Source organism: Schistocerca gregaria, chromosome 8 (assembly GCF_023897955.1).
Source record: "Schistocerca gregaria isolate iqSchGreg1 chromosome 8, iqSchGreg1.2, whole genome shotgun sequence".
Taxonomy (NCBI): domain Eukaryota; kingdom Metazoa; phylum Arthropoda; class Insecta; order Orthoptera; family Acrididae; genus Schistocerca; species Schistocerca gregaria.
In genome coordinates, this window is record NC_064927.1 from 456,145,292 (window position 1) to 456,162,115 (window position 16,824).

The window sequence follows — 16,824 nt, forward strand, 5'->3', positions numbered from 1 at the left end:
CATTACTGACTGAACAAAGAGTATGTCTTTTTGCCTGGTATTATGTTCATGTACTTTACAGATTTTATTTACCTCTTTGATATTTTTCCTCACATATCTACAATTTTTCTAGAATAAAAAGACAGGAGAGAGGGAGTATGGAAGACTTCTGACAGAGGGGCCCTACATGAGTCAGTCTGTTTTGCATGGTTCATTGTTCTTATAGCCCTTTTTTGGATCAGGTAGATTACAGGGCTAACAGCTGTGTCACCCCAGAATATAATTCCATATGGTAGGATACTGTGGAACTGGGCAAAGTATGCAATTCTAACAGTGTGGAAGCTTGCTTTGTGTGCAAGTAAGCATGAACTGTAGTCTACTTTTTTCAGTGTTTTATTTGTTTTTGTTTTATGTGACTGCCATTTAAAATCATTTTGAAGACTAAAAATTTTGTTTCCAGTGAGGATATAATTCCACTGTCATTTATTGTCACAGAAGTGTTGCAAGCTTCCCCTTTCAAACAGAAATTAAGCACAGTTATTTTAGAAATGTTTATTATTAGTTTATTTCCTCCAAACCAGTCATTTAGTTGGTCTGTAGCTTCATTTATGTTTTCTTGTAGCTGTGTTTGTGTTTCCCTTGTAAGGATGCTTGTGTCATGTGCAAACAAAATACTTAGTTGCAACTGTATGTTTACATCTAGGTCATTTATATATAGAAGGAAAGGAATAGGCACGAGAATGGATCTTGCATCTGAAAAATATGTTCTAGTGCTGTAATTTAGTTCATAAGCTATTACTAGTTTTTGTTTCAGATTTGTCAGGTAGGAGGAGAGCTATTTTAATGCGGTGCCTCTAATGCCATACTTTTGGAGTTCTACCAGCAGGATTCTGTGGTCCAAAATGTCTAAAGTTTTGCTTAGATCTAAGAAAATATCAGCAGGATTTTCTTTATTATCCAGTGCTTCTACAGCATTTTGCAAGAAATTATATATGGCTTTGGTTGTAGATTTATTTTTCCAAAAACCCTCTTGGGCATCATCAAGGATTTTGTTCTTATCCAGAAATACCATACACCTGTTATACATGATTCTTTGACAAAAATTGATAATAATGACACTGGTCTATAGTTCTCCAAGTTTGATTTGTCACTTTTTTTATGAATAGGGATCACGTTGGCATAGATTTTTTGTATTGTCTTCACAGTACTGCCTGAAGAAATTTGCAATCTGCTGCGGGTCAATAATTCTCTTGTTGTCACAGTTCAGTGTGATATTTTCCCTTTTACTATTTCCTTCCTGCTTTATTACTTTCCATATTGCTTTGCTTTTATTTTCCAAATCTGATATAAACTTATCATTGGACATTATTTTTGCCTGACATACGACTTTTCTATACACCTGAATATATTTTATGATGTAATTGTTAAGGAGAGGGGATCTGTTGTGTTTTTTTCTGTAACTGAGCAATTTTCTTTTTGTGTTGCGTGATACTTTTATGCCTCTTGTTATATATGACTCTGCTTTCAGATTTGTGTTTCTTACTGCTTGTATTATGAGAGGAAATACTGTTTCAAAATAATAGTTGGAGATGTCAGAGAACTTTTCAAACTTTTTGTTGGTGTCATGCAACTGAGAAACTTCTTCCCAGCTTTCTATTGATAACAAGTGATTGAATGTGTCTATGCTTTGTAGAAACTTCATGCAGTCACAGTCCTTTTATGGTTTTGTATGGGTAGTAAACAGTCTGTGAGGGTTACCACTTGAGCTTCATGATCATTAAAATTTGTATTTACACTTTTTTTTTTATAGGATGTGTTAACAAATATTTGGTCCACAGTAGTGGCAGAAGTTTTTATAATTCTTGTTGGGGTTGTAATTGTTTGTTTTAAACTGAAAGTATATGTTAGGTTGAGCAACAGTCCTTCTCTTGCTTGTTTGAAGAAAGTCAGGTGTTGAAATCTCCACACAGTACTATTGATTTCTTGCCTACATGTATCATAATTAGTAATGTTTCTCGTTTATAGATAAATGACTCAAAGATCCCATTTGGAGAGGGACAGATACACACAACAGCTGTATTTGCACCACTGATTTCTACAACTGTTGCTTCAAAGTCTATTTCTGTACTGAGGTACTGAAAACTATCATTAGCTCTTAATTTCCACCCACTTTTAAATAAAAAAGCAGTACCTCCACTTTTGTATTTTCTTCTACAGGTGTTAATTTGCAAGTGTGTAGCCTGGTACTGTAAATGAAGCAACCTGATCTCCCTTTAACCAGTTTTCAGAGAAACACAGAACATCGACAAAATGCAGTTTAGGGTTTAGCAAAACCTCAATGTCTGAAACCTTGTTTGTGACTAACTGGACATTTAGAATCTGACCTAGCATAATAAGCACTAGTGTGTCTGAACACATGAGGTATAAGTGCGAGTCAGTTTCTCTCCTCTTGGATAAATACCCATTATGTGAAGAAATGTACCTTTTAATTTTTTTTAAATATCTGTAGACAGTGTATCTTTTTTAACACTTTGGTGTATATTTTCACACAGATTAATACCCACCCTGTGAAGCAATGTACACTCTTAAAGAGGGTAGTGATCTCCCAAATCTCAAGCGGCTCAAAATATACGAATATCTGAACATTGGAGTTTAATGAGAATCACTCGTGAATGCATATATTAGTGTGTACATGTACTTGTACAAGTGTAAAACGTTAACTATCGTGGCCGTTTGCGTGTTGGAAAACATGCAGAAATGCTAACAGATATTCTGTTCTAGAAACTTGTTTTTAGACTGCTAATATTGACGCCGATTACATGTAGATTCTTAAAGAATGATGAATAAATAATAGGTTTAAAAAATATATTGTTTAACAGAAGAGAAATTACTGAGGTTACAAGCCTACAAATTAACTCTTAAAATAGCCTTGCAGTTTCGGTGGTAACTTGACACAGTGAAATGAATGAAATGTTAAATTTCCGTTTAGCTAATAACAATAGTTCAATTAACATCCAAACTTCATTTCGAAGCACATGTTTATCGTCACGTATTCTTCCCAAGTTGCGGACAGTACGACACAAAGCAGTGTGAGTGACGCAGTAACTACGAGATGGCGTGGTAGGCGCAGTGTCTCTGAATATAGGGGCACATGGCGATAAATCTATATTAATAATTTCTCTACACATTCCAGTAATGTGACGAAATTCCAGTAAATACATAGAACATAGTGTGTCTCTTCAAACGCTACACTTTTTAGACCATTATCTTACTTTTAAGAGAAATGCCAATACATAATACTTCACTACTTTTAGAACATACTTCTACTAGAAGCATGTAACTATATATACAGAAATTCAACTTCATTGTAGTGTACTTGCTTCGGCAGTACATATACTAAAATTGGAACGATACAGAGAAGATTAGCATGGCCCCTGCGCAAGGATGACACGCAAAATCGTGAAGCGTTCCACATTTTTTGACAATAACATAGAGAGACTACGTATAGCTTCTTTTTCCCCAAACTGAAGCGAATTGACATCACTTTTAGAGTAAAAATACTGACAGCATTTTTCCTATGTACGAGGATGAACTTCCAAATCTTGAAGCGCTCTGCAGATTTTCATATTTTTTCCTAATATTTAATTCCAATCAAAATGTGAGGAGCATAGCCTTCTTCATTTCTCAACCAGCGTGGTTTCACTTCTCTTTTATTTCTAAGTCATTCTTAATACTTTTGCGAGCTGTGGTGATAGTAAGGAGCTTTTGTAATTTACATTTCTCCTTTTTCTGAAAGAATTTAAAAAAATTGATAAAATCTGCTTACCAAACGCTGTAAAAGATAATGTTCTGCTACAAGAAAGCTACAAGTACTGTCAACATCCATGATGTCAACTGGAGCAAAGGTATGTTGTCATCGCAGTAAAAACCACAGAAATCAATAAGGCGCAATATTCTAGCAAAACTTTTCATGAGTATAGAAGTATCCCATGTCGTTGATTGATCGTATATGAAGATACCGGCAAGATTACTGTTGCCGGTATCTCAAAAACAGTACAGACTGGTCGAAAGAAGAATGGGATTAAGATTTAACGTCCCTTCGATAGCGAGGTCATTAGACACGGAGAACAAGCTCCCATTAGGAAGCGGACGTTCCATTTTCAAAGGAACTCTCTTGCATTTTCCTGGAGTTTTGTATGGAATTCACGGGAAAACGTAATCTGCGTGGCCTGACGTGGGCTTGAACCGTTGTCCTTCGGAATCCATGACCAATGTGCTGACCACTGTGTCAATTCGCTCGGTTCAATGATTGGATGAGAATTCGAATGCATCAGATGCAGATAGTCATTCACAGCCGTTTCTGACAGCAGGAGCAACGCATTCCAGTGATATGGTGACCGTAACAGTGTGATCACGGAATGAACACTGGACATAGAGGACATAACAGGATGAGCAGTTTTGGATGTCACAAATCCTTTTCTAAAAGTGTAAAACATCAAGGTGCCCAAAATTTTTCATTCATGCCATTTGTCAAAAGAAAAACCTGTATCTTTAGGCTCTGAGTAGGCATAAACATTCCTAAACTTAAAAAGTTTGTGTCGAGATTTTTCCCCATGGTTAAAAAAATAAATAAAATAAAATAGAGCAGCAACGTCGCCGCTTGTAAACGAAACGTCTCCTTGATAATTAGAGATTTAGTATATTATTCTGTGGAGAGTTTGGAAATGTGTCATAATAATTCATTTAAGGTTATATTTAGAGCCGGCCGCTGGTGGGCGAGCAGCCAACGGAAGTGGACGTGCGGTTCTAGGCGCTACAGTCTGGAACCGAGCGACCGCTACGGTCGCAGGTGCGAATCCTGCCTCTGACATGGATGTGTGTAATGTCCTTTGGTTAGTTAAGTTTAATGGCGGCACGGTAGCTCAGCGTGTTCGGTCAGAGGGTTAGCTGCCCTCTGTAATGAAAATAACTGAGTTAATCGATCAACAACGAACTTAAACGGATGTCTTACGAAGAACAAAAGCGAACAAAATGATATATATATATCTATATATATATATATTATATATATAAGCGGTTCTGGCGCTACAATCTGGAACCGAGCGACCTCTACGGTCGCAGGTTCGAATCCTGCCTCGGGCATGGATGTGTGTGTTGTCCTTAGGTTAGTTAGGTTTAAGTAGTTCTAAGTTCTAGGGGACTTATGACCTCAGCAGTTGAGTCCCATAGTGCTCAGAGCCATTTCAACCATTTTTTTTAACGTTTAGAGCTCACTGTCCAATGCAATAAAAACTTGAACTATGTTACAAAGTAACAATGTTTTGAACCTTCATGCTACAATTCGAACAGTTTACTCCTTTCCGAGTATGCTGATGCATTAGCTCCATACTTAACAATCATATACAACCGTTCGCTAGACGAAAGATCCCTACCCAAAGACTGGAAAGTTGCACAGGTCACACCAATATTCAAGAAAGGTGGTAGGAGTAATCCATTAAATTACAGGCCCATACCGTTAACGTCGATATGCAGCAGGATTTTAGAACATATACTGCGTTCGAACATTATGAATTACCTCGAAGGAAACGGTCTATTGACACACAGTCAACATGGGTTTAGAAAACACCGTTCCTGTGAAACACAATTAGCTCATTTTATTCACCTGAAGTGTTGAGTGCTATTGACAAGGGATTTCAGATCGATTCCGTATTCCTGGATTTCCGGAAGGCTTTTGACACTGTACCACAGAAGCGGCTCGTAGTGAAATTGCGTGCTTATGGAATATCGTCTCAGTTACCGGTATGTGACTGGATTTGCGATTTCCTGTCAGAGCGGTCATAGTTCGTAGTAATTAACGGAAAGGCATCGAGTAAAACAGAAGTGATTTCAGGCGTTCCCCAAGGTAGTGTTATAGGCCCTTTGTTGTTCCTTATCTATATAAACGATTTGGGAGACAATCTGGGCAGCCGTCTTCGGTTGTTTGCAGATGACGCTGTCGTTTATCGATTAATAAAGTCATCAGAAGATCAAAACAAACTGCGAAACGATTTGGAAAAGATATCTGAATGGTGCGAAAAGTGGCAGTTGGCCCTAAATAACGAAAAGTGTGAGGTCATCCACAGGAGTGCTAAAAGGAACTCGTTAAACTTCGGTTACACGATAAACCAGTCTAATCCAAAAGCCGTAAATTCAACTAAATACCTAGGTATTACAATTACGAACAACCTAAATTGGAAAGAACACACAGAAAATGTTGTGGGGAAGGCTAACCAAAGGCTGCGTTTTATTGGTAGGACACTTAGAAAGAAAATCTAACAACAGACTTACTAAGGAGACTGCCTACACTACACTTGTCCGCCCTCTTTTAGAATACTGCTGCGCGGTGTACGTGTGGGATCCTTACCAGATAGGACTCACGGAGTACATCGAAAAAGTTCAAAGAAATACAGCACGTTGTGTATTATCGCGAAATATGGGAGAGAGTGTCACAGGAATGATACAGGATTTGGGCTGGAAATAATTAAAAGAAAGGCGTTTTTCGTTGCGACGGAACCTTCTCACGAAATTGCAATCACCAACTTTCTTCTCCGAATGTGAAAATATTTTGTTGACACCGACCTACATAGGGAGGAACGATCACCACGATAAAATATGGGAATCAGAGCTCGTACGGAAAGATATGGGTGTTCATTCTTTCCGCGCTTTACGAGACTGGAATAATAGAGAATTGGAAGGTGGTTCGATGAACCCTCTGCCAGGCATTTAAATGTGATTTGCAGAGTATCCATGTATTTGTAGATGTGGCCAGACACGTAATCAACAGTAAGTTATTTGCTATCATAATTTTTCGTTATAGTATTTGTGGAGCAAGTGTTTTAACGAATACTTCTGTCAAACTGAATGAGAAAATATGTAGCGGTATGAAAACTCGTGCGAACTCAAAACAAAAAATTTCCCGTTTTTGACACGTATTAAATAACTAATTTCAGCTAAAGATACTCTCATAAAAGAAACTGAGAAACAAAATCGGACAAGCCCATTTCCAACTGTCGGATTCATATTCCAGTAAAATGATGCTCAAAAAGGCCAAATAGCGGGAAGTTTTGAAGAAGTTTTTTTGACAAGCTTTCTTTATATTTTCGAGGATGTTGAGACCCAATTTTCAAATTTCGGCAAGGAAATGAGTCAAAAATGGAAAAAAACACGAAAAATTGATCGGCACAGAAGTGGGTCAAAAACAGAAAACTCGAAAAATTGTTTGTTTTTGTTTTTCGCTTATAACTCGGAAACGACACAATTTTCAGAATGCTGACTATTTATGAAAACAAAGAGAAAGAAATTTTCCACAAAATAGGTCTGAGTGACGTTTTTCGTCAGACGAACAGCGCGGCGCGTAGCGCGTGTTGAAGCTAACGCGATTTCAAAGCTGAGGAGAGGGGCCTTCTCAGGATTTACTCCCCCCTTGCGCGCCATAACTGTACTTTGTTGCACATCCATTGCACGAATTCCATCATCCATTAGTCTCACGATGTTACTAGAATGGTTAATAGTTATCGAGCTGGATGGGTAAGATGTTTGTGAGACGCCAATGACCTCCAAAAAAATAGCTCTGAGCACTATGTGACTTAACATATTTGGTCATCAGTCCCCTAGAACTTAGAACTACTTAAACCTAACTAACCTAAGGACATCACACAACACCCAGTCATCACGAGGCAGAGAAAATCCCTGACCCCTCCAGGAATCGAACCCGAGAACCCGGGCGCGGGAAGCGAGAACCCCATGACCTCAAATTCTTGATGAGGGAAGACCGGTCCCTTGCACTGGTGTACTCCACCGGTAGTTGTTTAGTCGTTTACGAACTCTCCCTTGGAAGGTTGCTTAGAGCGCATATGCGGTCGGTAAATTCAGTTTAAATGTATGAAATTGTCGTACATAACGAGTTCAAGTTCTTTAAATGACTAGTGATGAAGCAGAAACGAGGGAACTTGGATAAATGGTGGACCAAAGGTTTGGCCTCAGCACATAGAATGGTGGCATGTGTTAAACGAACTCTCTCCCGCCCTTCTTATATACATCTATAAGTACGGCTCTCAGAAACTAGTGGACATAAAGGGTGTTCGTTATTTAAGTTCCAGTCTCAAAACACTGTAGAAAGAGAACCACTGCTAAGCACGATAGAAAATTTGAACACTTAATTATTGACGCAGGGGAAAGTGTGGCGAAAAATAAAGACGAAATACTGACCAAGAGATGCCGCTTTAAGCGCCAGAAATATGCGCACCAACAGAAAGGCAGCACATGTCTGTTCCTCAGTTTGGAGGCTCGCAACACGACGGTCTCTATGGAGGATCGTGCACTCTTTTACAAGAAAGGAGATAGTGCGCCAGCAGCCCTTCAGAAGTTCCAGACACTCAAGGGTATGAAAAAAGGCATTGGTCCGATGTCTGCTAAGGCTGTAGAGTAAATGATTACTGAATTCGAAAAGACAGGTTCTTTTGAAGTGCAGCGCCACAGAGGGAGGAAAGCAGTTTACCCGACGTCTGTCGAAGTATGGCCACAGTATTACAGGAGAGATCGAGCATTTGTGTGTAAACATTCAGTTGGACATGCCCGCAAGCACGGTGCATAAAATGATACGAAACATCCTACATCGCTGTCCATACAAAATCACCCATGTTTAGGAGTTGCTTCCTGCTGACCTGCTAGCAACACAAACTTCGCTCTTGTATTTCTTACTCGCATTGAAGTGGACAATGAATGGCCATGGAACACTCTGTCGAGAGACGAAGTCTATTTCCATCTCCAAGGACACGTCAAAATTCAGAACTGCAGAATATGCGCAACGGAAAATCCGCGCGGACATCAACCAATACCACTTCACGCTTAAAAGGTGACTGTGTGGTGCAGGTTGCCGGCATCGTTAATTGTAGGAGCATATTGTTTTGAGAAGTTGAGACCTGGGAAACGCTATGAGAGTCTTTTGCACACAAGCATCATTCCCACTCTTCAACAGCGTGGATGTGTGGGAAGGATCATTTTTATGCACGATGGCGCTCCTCTGCACATTGCACGGGTAGTGAAGCAGCTACTGTCAGCCCCGACGAGAGGGTGGGGCAGGGGCAAAATCCCCGGAGCCTAAGCCTCATGGGGGGCCCAAGTGTTTCAAAGTTCACATCCCCCAGGGTTAAATATCAGACTGCTTCAGAAAAACAAATTTTTCATCACACAATAAATAAAAGAACAGTACCCCAGCACCAGCATAACTAAACTATCTTTTCCTTTCCACTCCCGTTCTTCAGTTTTATGAATCGTACAGGACAATTGCATGCAGTTCTATTTCGCGTTTAACCTTCAATGCACAATATTTTCTTTAGATGTAGTACACGGAGACAACCTTGTGATGGAGCCGAAGATGCGCTTTCTTTAAATGGTATTGGAAATCCTACCAAAACATTTCCACAACAAATGTACACGCCATCACCTGTGAAATGTCGTTATAATCTGGTAGATTTGCCATATACAGTACACAGAAAATATTTTGCAATCAGGAGTGAACTCAAATTAAAATATTTCTATTTGTATATAGTCGTCCTGGAAGAAATGTAAAAGTGAAGAAATGAAACAACATGCAAGACGTGCACTGGCCATGCTGATGATGGGAAATAAAGAGGTATGTTCTTATTTGTTCGTCTGCAGAACAGCCAGCTTACACGGGAACTCTGTTGTTACTTGATGTGCCGTTATTTCATGGTAAAAGAGATTCATCACACAAAACTGGAAATCCAATACTATTTCCTTGGAATATTAGCCAATCACGTCAGAGTGCCGTCTTGGAACCAAGAGAAAATGAGACGTTCTCTTCAATTCTCGTCGATGCAACTCCTGATTCCAGTCATATTGAAGAAACGTCATTTATCCTGTCTTATACTTACTAAATATGAAATAAATGAACGGTTTTTGGAATTCGTAAATTGTAATCAGAAAACGAGAGTTGCTGTTGCACATTTAGTTCGATCAACACTTTTGAAACATTACACATTTAATACAATGAATGCTTGTGGAACACTCAGTTTCCATCAATGAATGCCATGGACAAGGTTATGATAGCAAAAGTACTACTAGAGGATCTTGTAAAGGAGCTCATTCACATTTCCCTTGTGAAATCCTCTTGTAAAATTTTCTCTGTGTAGTTGTCATAGCCCTAAGTGGATTACACACAAGTAGTGGAACAATCTTCATACAGGTGCATTTTGTTATTGGGGGTTACCTACATCAGGCGCAGGTGAGCACTCGGGGGCAAACCTATCGTTCTCTTTTGATTCACAGGTACTTAACCCGTGTTCTCCTTAGATTGACAGATACTTAACCTATTGTTCTGCTAAAAGGGTCCTTCTTCTTGATTGACAGGCACTTAACCTATCGTTCCCACACCCCTCCCCTTCCTCATATCCCTCAGGAAACCTCCCCCTCACTGCTACAGGTACTCTTTCAGGTCTGAGTTATTGGAATAGCCCCTCTCACTCTTATCCGTTTGATTGACTACTTATTTAAATTGATCAATTAATTGACCTCTCCCCGTCTGGTAGACCCCCTCCCTCCCACTCTCCTTCCCAGAAACTGGCAGGAAAAAGACTCAGTTGATCGGTCATTTGGAGGGAATTCAGTTGAAGTGTGTGGAATATTGTATAAATACATTAGACAATATATAGAATATTATTTATGTAAGGGTCTACGGTTTCCACGCAGCCATATGGTACGTAACACGCGCTCACCAGCCGACTTATCTGGAATGCTGACAATTTGCTTGGTTAGTACACGAGCGACCGGCCGCAGTGCAGCGCAGGGAGTAAGTAAGCCATTGGCCGCCGTGACGTTAACTAGCATGGCCTCAGGCGCGAATATGTCTCTTTCCTTAGCTCACCATGGAGCCTTTCGATAGACCGTAATTAGGATGTCAGACACTGTGATGATGGGTGCGCAGAGTGTGAGTGTTTCACAATCAGCCTTTGTTAATAAAATTGTTTAAACTTACTTCTCATGTTCACGTATTGCCGTACGTCAAGAACCCACCACTTACAAATACTGACAAATACACTCCTGGAAATGGAAAAAAGAACACATTGACACCGGTGTGTCAGACCCACCATACTTGCTCCGGACACTGCGAGAGGGCTGTACAAGCAATGATCACACGCACGGCACAGCGGACACACCAGGAACCGCGGTGTTGACCGTCGAATGGCGCTAGCTGCGCAGCATTTGTGCACCGCCGCCGTCAGTGTCAGCCAGTTTGCCGTGGCATACGGAGCTCCATCGCAGTCTTTAACACTGGTAGCATGCCGCGACAGCGTGGACGTGAACCGTATGTGCAGTTGACGGACTTTGAGCGAGGGCGTAAAGTGGGCATGCGGGAGGCCAGGTGGACGTACCGCCGAATTGCTCAACACGTGGGGCGTGAGGTCTCCACAGTACATCGATGCTGTCGCCAGTGGTCGGCGGAAGGTGCACGTGCCCGTCGACCTGGGACCGGACCGCAGCGACGCACGGATGCACGCCAAGACCGTAGGATCCTACGCAGTGCCGTAGGGGACCGCACCGCCACTTCCCAGCAAATTAGGGACACTGTTGCTCCTGGGGTATCGGCGAGGACCATTCGCAACCGTCTCCATGAAGCTGGGCTACGGTCCCGCACACCGTTAGGCTGTCTTCCGCTCACGCCCCAAATCGTGCAGCCCGCCTCCAGTGGTGTCGCGACAGGCGTGAATGAAGGGACGAATGGAGACGTGTCGTCTTCAGCGATGAGAGTCGCTTCTGCCTTGGTGCCAATGATGGTCGTATGCGTGTTTGGCGCCGTGCAGGTGAGCGCCACAATCAGGACTGCATACGACCGAGGCACACAGGGCCAACATCCGACATCATGGTGTGGGGAGCGATCTTCTACACTGGCCGTACACCTCTGGTGATCGTCGAGGGGACACTGAATAGTGCACGGTACATCCAAACCGTCATCGAACCCATCATTCTACCATTCCTAGACCGGCAAGGGAACTTGCTGTTCCAACAGGACAATGCACGTCCACATGTATCCCGTCCCACCCAACGTGCTCTAGAAGGTGTAAGTCAACTACCCTGGCCAGCAAGATCTCCGGATCCGTCCCCCATTGAGCATGTTTGGGACTGGATGAAGCGTCGTCTCACGCGGTCTGCACGTCCAGCACGAACGCTGGTCCAACTGAGGCGCGAGGTGGAAATGGCATGGCAAGCCGTTCCACAGGACTACATCCAGCATCACTACGATCGTCTCCATGGGAGAATAGCAGCCTGCATTGCTGCGAAAGGTGGATATACACTGTACTAGTGCCGACATTGTGCATGCTCTGTTGCCTGTGTCTATGTGCCTGTGGTTCTGTCAATGTGATCATGTGATGTATCTGACCCCAGGAATGTGTCAATAAAGTTTCCCCTTCCTGGGACAATGAATTCACGGTGTTCTTATTTCACTTTCCAGGAGTGTATTTCGACTAATTGTCATCCGGGGCAACAACACAAACAACCTCCTTATAGAAGTGGTGTCAGAAGTGGAATAATTAGGGAAAATCTACAGTCCTGAAGAGGTGCAGCACTGCGTGAACTTTGACTATGTGGGGACACCCAACGCTCTAATGCAGGTTGGCCTACTCTAGTTTGGCTAGAATACGAAAGACAGTGATGGAGTTTTATTTTCATTTGAGTGACTCATTGGTGTTAAATTAGACGAAATGACGCAATCCAATCAGAGTAACGTTGTCGATCTACAAACTGTTATCAGTGAACTGTAAGAAGAGATTCGGAAGTTAGAAGCAGAAGGTAGCCAGTGTGACATTCCAAAAGACCTGTCAAATAATAGTTCATACAGTACTGGTACAACTACAATAAATAATTTTTCATTATTGCCATCAGTACCAGTGTTTAGTGGGAAAACCGAAGACGACGTGAAAGTGTTTTTTCGTAAACAGCAAGGTGCCGGCCTGTTAGGATCATGGACAGATTCTGATAAGCTAGTGGTTGCCAAATCAAGAATTCAGGAGGGGCACAAGATTTCATTAACGCGGAGCCTACTTGCGTGAAAACAGAAGATTACAATGAGTTTAGAACGATTGTTGTTCAGAGGTTTAAACGTAAAAACGCGATCAGATTTTACAGAGAGCAGCTTTGTAGTCTGCGAATGCGACGAGAAGAATCTATCGAGCAGTTTGCCAACAGGATTCGAAACATCAACGCTCAAACGTACGAGTTAACAGAAGATGAAAAGGAAAATCGGATTCAGTTGATCGAAGCCGACCAGAGAGCCTTGGACAAATTCACGGAGAGGAAGTAAGCAAAGCTGTTCGATTGGCACCATGTAAAACGTTTCAGTAAGCAGTAGAATCATCTGTTGGTTTCGTTGAAGCACTAAGACGATTGAATGAGATGCAGAAACAAGAACGCAGAGTTTTCAACACAACTATACAATGCTACAGATGCAATAAGCTGGGTCACATGCATAAGGATTGCAAAGAGAATCGAATCTGCTATCATTGAGGGATGCAGGGCCATGTTTCGAGAGATTGTCGCAACGAGAAGAAAGGTAATGCGAACGACAGACAATGTCAGATCTTTAAACTAGTACGGGGACGTATGGGCCACCACTTAGTCCGCCCCTTGCCACAGACAGAGATTCCTGTTGGTTCCAGCGAAAATCAGACGGAAAATGACTTCAAGATAGGTGCTGTATATCATGGGAGAAACATCAGACTACTTATTGACATAGGAGCACAGACATCATTAATATGGTGTCGCATAGATAAACGGGATAAATTGAAACCGCCGCTATTAGAAGTGCGAGGGCTAAACGGAGCAAAACTACGTAGCTATGGAGAAGTTGACGTAGAATTAATTCTTGGCCAAGGCCAAGATGTAGGTGAAAACAAAGATAAAGATAAATACACAGGAAGGGTGCAAGTAGTTTCAAATAACAAAACGCGTTATGACGGTGTGCTTGGATTTGATTTCTGCCCGCAGCTCGTGGTCGTGCGGTAGCGTTCTCGCTTCCCACGCCCGGGTCCCGGGTTCGATTCTCGGCGAGGTTAGGGATTTTTTCTGCCTCGTGATGTCCTTACGTTAGTTATGTTTAAGTAGTTCTAAGTTCTAGGGGACTGATGACCATAGATGTTAAGTCCCATAGCGCTCAGAGCCATTTCTTTTTATTTGATTTCTTGTCCGCTAACGAGGCAGAGATATTTGTCGCAGAAAGAAAGATCAGACTTCGCCGTAGCAACTACAACCTATGAAATCGTTCTTCAGATCGTACTCAAAGGAGCACTAATACTCTTATCGTGAGAAGGGACCGCCCAAACGATGCATCAGATCAAACCATCCGAGTTGATGTTCAGATTGATCAGCCTCAGCAAATTCCCAAGGGAGCAGGAAAGACAAGGATGCAAGGAAGGAACTTTGTTATTAATTGAGCGATCCGAGAAAAGTGAGTTACTTGATACAATGCATTGGTATGTTGCTAGAAGTGTAGGTGTCGCTACAGTTGTGAGACAGACTGTCGCAAAAGTCCCGGCTACAATAACGAATATGAGCAATGAGGATGTTGTTTTGACATGAGGAACGAAAGTTGCTGAAGTGTCAGGCGTAAGTAAAAGTGACGTAATACAGATTCCACATGAGGTAACAAATGCTGCAGTTATAAACACAGATTTTTGTAACAGTACCGCAAAATTACAACGAGAAGACGAAGGTAATAATGAACTGAAGTGCAAGATTTGGAAGAAGATAGAACATTTGACAGCTGACGAACAGAAGATTTTAGCGCCTGTTTTGATGGAGTATGCAGACTTATTTCGAGAACGTGCAAATTTACCTGTCACTTATTTAGTTCAGCATCGTTTTCATACAGAAACCTTACCGAATACCATTCAGTCAAAGATAGTTGGTAGAAGACGCAGTTAAAGAACAATTACAAGCTGGAATTATAAAACCAGGAGATCCTTCAGACCCACCGTGGTGTTAGCCTGTTGTAATTATAAAGAAGAAATCAATTTCTGAAGAACCACAGTTCCATTTTTGTGTTGATTACCGATCTTTGAAAGTTGTGACCACACCCGACATTTACCCCTTACCAAATTTAGTGGAAACCTTGGATTACTTGGGCAGATGTCGAATTTTTTCAGTATGTGATTTAACAAGTGGTTATCACCAGTTAACAGTGCATCCAGATGATCAAGCAAAAACTTCATCTGTAACAGCAACAGGAGTATACAAGTATCTTCGTATGCTGTTTGGACTTTGTAATGCTCCAGCTACATTTCAGCGCCTGATGGATTCAGTTTTATGAGGGCTCACCCAAATACAAGCATTGTTTACCTTGATGATATAATAATTTTTGTTGAAAACATGATGCAGCTGTTTCTGAGCTGTGTTTGAGCATATAAGGAGCGCAAACCTGTGTTTATCAATATATAAATGTCATTTTGCACAAAGTAAAGTTAACTATCTTGCTTATGTTATAACCAGTGAAGGTGTTCGACCTGATCCAAAATTAACTGAAGATGTAAAGAATTTTCCTGAACCACAGAATTTGAAAGAACCACAATCATTCTTGGGATTGTCAAATTTCTATAGACGATTTATAGCCGGTTATGCGAATATATAGCGTCAAATGATACAGCTACTGAAGAAAGGAGCCACATTTAATTGGTCAACAGAGTGCAAAAAGGCATGTTGTTGTTGTTGTTGTTGTCTTCAGTCCTGAGACTGGTTTGGTGCAGCTCTCCATGCTACTCTATCCTGTGCAAGCTTCTTCATCTCCCAGTACCTACTGCAACCTACATCCTTCTGAATCTGCTTAGTGTAGTCATCTCTTGGTCTCCCTCTACGATTTTTACCCTCCACACTGCCCTCCAATACTAAATTGGTGATCCCTTGATGTCTCAGAACATGTCCTACCAACCGATCCCTTCTTCTGGTCAAGTTGTGCCTAAACTTCTCTTCTCCCCAATCCGATTCAATACTTCCCCATTAGTTATGTGATCTACCCATCTAATCTTCAGCGTTCTTCTGTAGCACCACATTTAGAAAGCTTCTATTCTCTTCTTGTCCAAACTATTTATCGTCCATGATTCACTTCCATACATGACTACACTCCATACAAATACTTTCAGAAATGACTTCCTGACACTTAAATCTATACTCGATGTTAACAAACTTCTCTTCTTCAGAAACGCTTTCCTTGCCATTGCCAGTCTACATTTTATATCCTCTCTACTTCACCCATCATCAGTTATTTTGCTCCCCAAATAGCAAAACTCCTTTACTACTTTAAGTGTCTCACTTCCTAATCTAATTCCCTCAGCATCACCCGACTTAATTCGACTACATTCCATTATCCTCGTTTTGCTTTTGTTGATGTTCATCTTATATACTCCTCTCAAGACACTGTCCATTCCATTCAACTGCTCTTCCAAGTCCTTTGCTGTCTCTGACAGAATTACGATGTCATCGGCGAACCTCAAAGTTTTTATTTCTTCTCCATGGACTTTAATACCTACTCCGAATTTTTCTTTTGTTTCCTTCACTGCTTGCTCAATATACAGATTGAATAACATCGGGGATAGACTACAGCCCTGTCTCACTCCCTTCCCAACCACTGCTTCCCTTTCATGTCCCTCGACTCTTATAACTGCCATCTGGTTTCTGTACAAATTGTAAATAGCCTTTCGCTCCCTGTATTTTACCCCTGCCACCTTCAGAATTTGAAAGTTTAATTAACGTATTTATTGGCACAACGAATAATGTTATTTTCACATTTGCAAGACT

The 16,824-nt window shown here is 41.3% G+C and overlaps 1 protein-coding gene and 1 non-coding gene across 2 annotated transcripts; one reads left to right on the plus strand and one right to left on the minus strand.

Annotated features, from left to right (window-relative positions):
- Positions 1-814: 814 nt before the first annotated feature.
- Positions 815-1,345, minus strand: LOC126285241 (uncharacterized). Its single transcript, XM_049984538.1, has 2 exons — positions 1,188-1,345; positions 815-1,055 (listed from the first exon to the last, which is right to left on the minus strand). The coding sequence occupies exons 1-2, from the start codon at positions 1,343-1,345 to the stop codon at positions 815-817; spliced, it is 399 nt and encodes a 132-aa protein (XP_049840495.1).
- A 2,006-nt stretch (positions 1,346-3,351) lies between these two features.
- Positions 3,352-3,458, plus strand: LOC126285647 (U6 spliceosomal RNA). The gene has a single exon (XR_007551660.1). It is a non-coding gene; the product is annotated as a U6 spliceosomal RNA (small nuclear RNA).
- The last annotated feature ends 13,366 nt before the right edge of the window (positions 3,459-16,824 follow it).